This window comes from Amphimedon queenslandica, unplaced genomic scaffold, assembly GCF_000090795.2.
Source record: "Amphimedon queenslandica unplaced genomic scaffold, v1.1 AMPQUscaffold_12278, whole genome shotgun sequence".
NCBI lineage: Eukaryota > Metazoa > Porifera > Demospongiae > Haplosclerida > Niphatidae > Amphimedon > Amphimedon queenslandica.
The window spans coordinates 1-5,615 of NW_003547484.1; the positions used below are offsets into that span (position 1 = coordinate 1).

Genomic DNA, 5,615 nt, shown 5'->3' on the forward strand with positions numbered 1-5,615 from the left:
TGGTAACATGGAAGGTCTTTGTTGCTGAACTATCTTCTCTTTTCTGTGATTATGCTGTAGATTTGTCTAAGGAATGTGTTGCATTGAAGGCTACCTTTCTGCTCCTGTTACTAGTCTTACAGAATCCTCATTGTTGCTCTAAGACAAGTGAACATGTTTTTGCCCTTGAGCACGGGTTATCTCTGTGGCATGATGGCTGTTTTGATGAATTACTGAAAGAGGGTGAAACCATCCAGAGAAAGTTTGCTGTCGGGCCTCGTACTATTTCTACTGATCTTGCAGGATCATTCTCAAAACTTATGTTCCGAGGAAAGGTGAAAGCTGCATTGAGATTGTTGAATGGCTCTGGATCAATGTCTGGCCAGCCCCTTCCACTTGATACTCCTGTATCATCTGGTGGGTCTATTGTTACTGTTAGAGACAAATTGATGGAGAAACATCCAGATCCTCCTGATCACAAACCTCATTTTATTGAATTCCACCAAATCAACGGAGGTCTAATTCGCTGTGATCCTACGGATGGATGGGGCTGCTGGTCCTTCAGGGAGGGATGTCTCTCATTGGAAGGTCTGTACCTCCTTTGCAAAAAACATAGGCGGTTCCAGGGGTGGGCATTAAGGGACAATGCCAACCCTGAAGTTTTGACAGGACATGGACAGGAAAAGGAAGTCATCATAATCATTAAAATTAATTATTGTTGTTATTAAAATTAATTTTTCATGAATATTTTGAATGTTAATACCGTAACCTTTTCTTGCAATGGCAACCAAGCGTCAAGCATCTCTTCTTCCTTTCTTGCCTCCTTAGCCAAAGAAAAGAAATACCAATGATGATGACCTTATTGAAAGAAGTAAGTTTAATAGCTAATATGTATAGATCTATATATAAGCAAGTACTGCATGTCATAAATCATTAGTTGTGTTAATGGCAGTTGCACACTAAATTTACTACCTGAAATTTCTGTAGATGAGCCAGATCTAGTGTCAGTTGATTCCACAGAGTTAGAGACCAATGATTATGATCTTCCTTGTGATACTTCTACTTCTAATGATACTGAGTCCGATAGTCAATCGCAAAGTCACACTCACAGCACATGCACAGATGATGACAATGGTGGATTTGCTTTAACTGTCACACCTAGCAGTACTTCTTCACTTTTTACATCCTCCTCCTTACAGGCTGTTTCTATGGCATCATGCTGTTCTTCAACTTCTTCCAGCTTACCATCTAACATTGCTAATAAGAAGTTTGAGAAACCTGTCCAGCCGGAAGATATATCTTTTCCTTCTACAACTTTTGGTTCCGTCAAATGATCCTTTTAAGTCGCTTGGTATCATGTGTTTCCATGGATTGAATACTCTGTTAGCAAGGACTGTGTCTATTGTTTTCAACATAGGTTCTTTTCTGTTAATCCTGACAAACGTTTCACTTTGACTGGATTTTCAGATTGGAAACATGGGAAGGGAAAGAGTGGTATTTTGACTAAGCATGATAGTTCCATCAAACACAAGAAGGCTGTACTTGCATGGAAAGATTACCAACTTACTCAACAGAATAGTCAGGCATCTATTGCCAACAAACTTGTAACTGGGAGACGCAAAGAAGTTGAAGAGAATAGGCAGTATGTAACGATTCTGATTGAAACTCTCCTTTACTGCATTCAACAAGGAATTGCTTTGCGAGGCCATTGTGAAGTAGATACTGAAGACATGGATATCAATCTTGGTACTTCTTGAGTTTAATCAATCTACAGTCTTGTCATATAGAGCTACTCAAGAAACATATCACCTCTGGTCCACGTAATACATCTCTTCTGGGTCATCACTACCAGAATAATATTCTCTCCATACTAGCTGAGAGTGTTCTTAATTGCATCAAAGAAGACCACAGAGCTGCTAAATATTTTACACTCATAGTCGACGAAACTAAGGATATAAGTAAAAAAGAACAGCTTACACTAATCCTGAGATATGTTTTGAAAGGAGTTGTACATGAGTGTTTTATATCATATACTCACTATGAAGAGCTCAATGCTGCTGCCCTGACCACTTATATCTACCAAGCACTTAAAACCATCAACCTTAGTATTAGTAACTGTGTCAGTCAGTGCTACAATGGGGCCGCAGTAATGAGCGGCCCTTTTACTGGTGTATGTAGCAGAATTCTAGAAGACAACCCACAATCTATTTATATACACTGCTATGCACATCAATTGAATCTGACATTAGTCGATTGCTGCCATTCTCTTCCTCATGCTTCAAATTTTTTTGCCCTTTTGGAATCATTGTATGTTTTTATGTCTTCTTCAGTACCACACTCTTTACTTTTAAACAAACAGAAGGAGATGAAGATAAAGGAGTTACGATTAGTCAAGCTTAGTGACACCAGATGGTCATGTCGCCATACTTCAATGAAGGCAGTAAAAACCATTTTTGCTGCAATTCTTTCTACACTAGATGAGATATTTGATACTACTGGAACTCGTGCAATCGAAGCTCGGGGTCTGTTACATCAAGTTCAGAGTTTTTCATTCCTTCTTTCTCTCATCATCTTTGATAAAATCTTCTCTATCACTGGAAATTTGTCCAACCTTCTACAAGCAGAGCAGATAAATTATTCAGCAGCTGCTATCTGCATCACAGCTACCAAAACCACTTTAGTAAACCTTAGAAGTGAAGCAAAATGGAAGAAACTTTGGGATGAAGCTGTTAAGCTGGCTAACTCTCTCAATATACATATAACTGTCACTTCAGCTCATAGACAAAGACAACCACCATCTTCTCTCTCTGGCTTCAGTATTGACAGGGAACAGCACAGCAGATATTTCTAAATACAGAACTGCAGTGTATTTTTCCACAATAGACACCCTCTTGGAAGATGAGTTAAATTTGTCAATCCTCAATTCTTTAAAATCTCTTGTCCCAACTTCTGATGTATTTCTTGATGTACCTTCTTTACTGCCTTTGCTAGAACACTACCACATTAATGTGGACGCCATTACATCATAGGTACTGACTGCCACGACACTACTCAGTGAGGCTACTCCCCTTACTAGCATCCATGAAGTCTACTCTCATTTAAATGAAGTTAAAGAATGCTTTCCTTAACTAATAATAACACTTCAAATTGCAATGACTATTGGTGTAACAACAGCATCAGCTGAACAATTTTTTTCATCTCTAAGAAGAATTAAGAATTACTTAAGATCTACAATGACCCAGCAGCAACTAAATGACTTATCTCTTATTCATATTGAAAGAGATTTCTCCAATAGACTCTGGAAAAACCTTGATGAGATCGTTGACAGATTTGCTAGTCTTCACAAAAATTCCAAAGTAGCTCTTTATTAACTCACAACTAACAATTATATGCTAAGAATAATAGTTTGATAATACTTTCTTCTTTTATCTTCTTTCCTTTTTCTGAATGTGATTATAATGGCAAAATCTACAGAAAATGTGTGGTATAATGATATAAAGTTTGTAAAGTTAAATATTGCGAGGCCCCTAATATTACGGGAAAACGTAGTTCCGCACCGCGGGAAAAGTGGGCGTGGTCAAAATCGTGGCGCACTTCGCACGCCATGTTCTCTCCTTTGCCTGCCTACTTCCACAATCCTGGAATCACTTATGGCAAGAGAGTCTGACAATCTATGTGATTCAATAGCGATGGTGACTGTGTAGTAGTTAATACTAGTTATGTCAATCCGCTAGGTGTTTCAGCTCTGGTAGCCTCCCCACTCGTTGCTCTTCATAAGAACCCTGGGATACACCCTATCGGTATTGGGGAGGTAATTAGGAGAGTAATTGGTAAAGCAATTTTGTTCGCCATTAAGCCTGATATTATTAATGTTACTGGCTGCTCCCAGCTGTGTGCTGGGGTCAGCTTAGCTCAGGGACTGTTATTAGTGGATGCTTCAAATGCCTTTAACTCTCTAAATAGAAACCTTGCATTGAGGAACATATTACATCTCTGTCCCTCTCTTGGTAGAATTCTGGTTATGCAGTATCCATACGTCTGGTAACCGGATCTGTCTGGCAGAACTATACGTCCGGCAGTGGGCATGTAGGGGCTTTGCCCCTATATTATAGAAGTCGAGTATAAATACAACAACCAGCGACGTTGATTCAGCAGGGTCGTGGTGGTGCAGTGGAGTGGTGCGTGTGAATTGCAGGGATGTGGTCAGTGGTTCAAATCCGGTCAGGACTACAGAGTAAAACTATGCTGCATGCAGTTTTTAATGTTTTTCTTTTTTAAACTATGAATTTTTTGCTATTTTTTTGGCTTTCTTTAGGTTAAGAAATAAACACCCTCTCGTACATCTTAGCCTCCAGGGTCGTAGGGTTGGGATTGGGGTTTAGTGTTTAGTTTTTTAGAGCATAGGTCAAAAAAATAACACCCTCTCGTACATCTTAGCCTCTGGGGTTGTAGGGTTGGGGTTTGGGTTTAGTGTTTAGTTTTTAGAGCATCTTCTCGTACATCTTAGCCTCAGGGATTGTAGGGTTTTGGGATTAGGGTTTAGTGTTTCTTGCGCACAAGCTGTTTCACAGAGAAAAACGGAGTCACGCCCCTGAATATGCCCACTGCCTGATGAATAGTTCTGCCAGACATATCCAGTTACTGGATAAATAGCCACTGCCTTCCGGTTAACTTGTACAGAATGGAGAGCTCCCTCTTTAATGGTAAAGATACTCTACTGTCCAAGGAAGGCACCATTCAGGGGGAGTTGCTTCAGTCCCACTAATCAATGAACTATCTACAATATCAGATGTGCAGCAGCTGTGATACACTGACAACACTACAGGCATGGGCTCTTTGAAAGGACTGAGTAAATAGTGGGATAAGATTAATTTGTTGGGTGGTTCTTATGGCTACTTGCCCAATGCAGTGAAGTCTACATTATCGATGAGACCAGAGTGTTATGATGAGGCGTGTAAGAGGTTCAGTGGTACAAATGTATCAGTGACAAGTGAAGGTTTTAGGGTCTCCTGTTGGTCCTCCTAATTATGTTCAGTCTATGGTTAGCAAGAGAAAATATGTCTGGTGTAAGAAGTTGAAGGTATTGGCTGATGTCTCAACCACAATCAGCCTATAGTGCTTTCACTCAAGGTCTCTTCGGTGAATGGACCTACTTATTCAGGACACATACGATTGATGAGAATCTTCTACAACCATTGGAAGATTGAATGAGACAGGAGTTTATTCTTGCACTACTGGGAAGAGATGCTGTAAGTGACTTGGAGAGAGATTGGCTATCCTTCTCAACTAGATGTGGTGGTCTTGGGCTGCATAATCCTCTCTCATTTTGTAATACTCAAAGAGCGGCTTCTATCTCCATTGTGAGGCCTTTAGTGAATCTGTTGCTGAGTGAAAGGACTGATTTGCCACTGGATGTTGATGATAAGATGTTACAGTTAAAGAAGGAGTGTGCCAAGACTAAGGAAGTAAAGTATAAGAGTCTGATAAATCACGTGAAGTCCTAGCTACCAACGGACCGATTGAGACTGTTTGAAGTGTCCATTGAGAGCGGATCCTCTACTTGGCTCACTGCCCTGCCCCATAAGGAGTATGGCTTTGATCTCACTAAGGGTGAGTTAAGAGATGCTATCAACCTG

The 5,615-nt window shown here is 40.1% G+C and overlaps 1 protein-coding gene across 1 annotated transcript; it reads left to right on the forward strand.

Moving 5' to 3' along the window:
• Positions 1-7: 7 nt before the first annotated feature.
• Positions 8-2,830, forward strand: LOC100639708 (zinc finger MYM-type protein 1-like). Its single transcript, XM_011409351.1, has 5 exons — positions 8-14; positions 61-567; positions 967-1,246; positions 1,397-1,725; positions 1,767-2,830. Exons 1-5 carry the CDS (start codon positions 8-10, stop codon positions 2,828-2,830), a joined length of 2,187 nt encoding a protein of 728 aa, XP_011407653.1.
• Positions 2,831-5,615: the final 2,785 nt, after the last annotated feature.

Bases quoted from the DNA above. Each gene is read 5' to 3' on its own strand.
- LOC100639708 (XM_011409351.1), top strand. The intron at 1,247-1,396 runs GTTTGAGAAACC...TTTTCAACATAG, and splicing joins TCTAACATTGCTAATAAGAA to GTTCTTTTCTGTTAATCCTG. The intron at 1,726-1,766 runs GTACTTCTTGAG...CTTGTCATATAG, and splicing joins AGACATGGATATCAATCTTG to AGCTACTCAAGAAACATATC.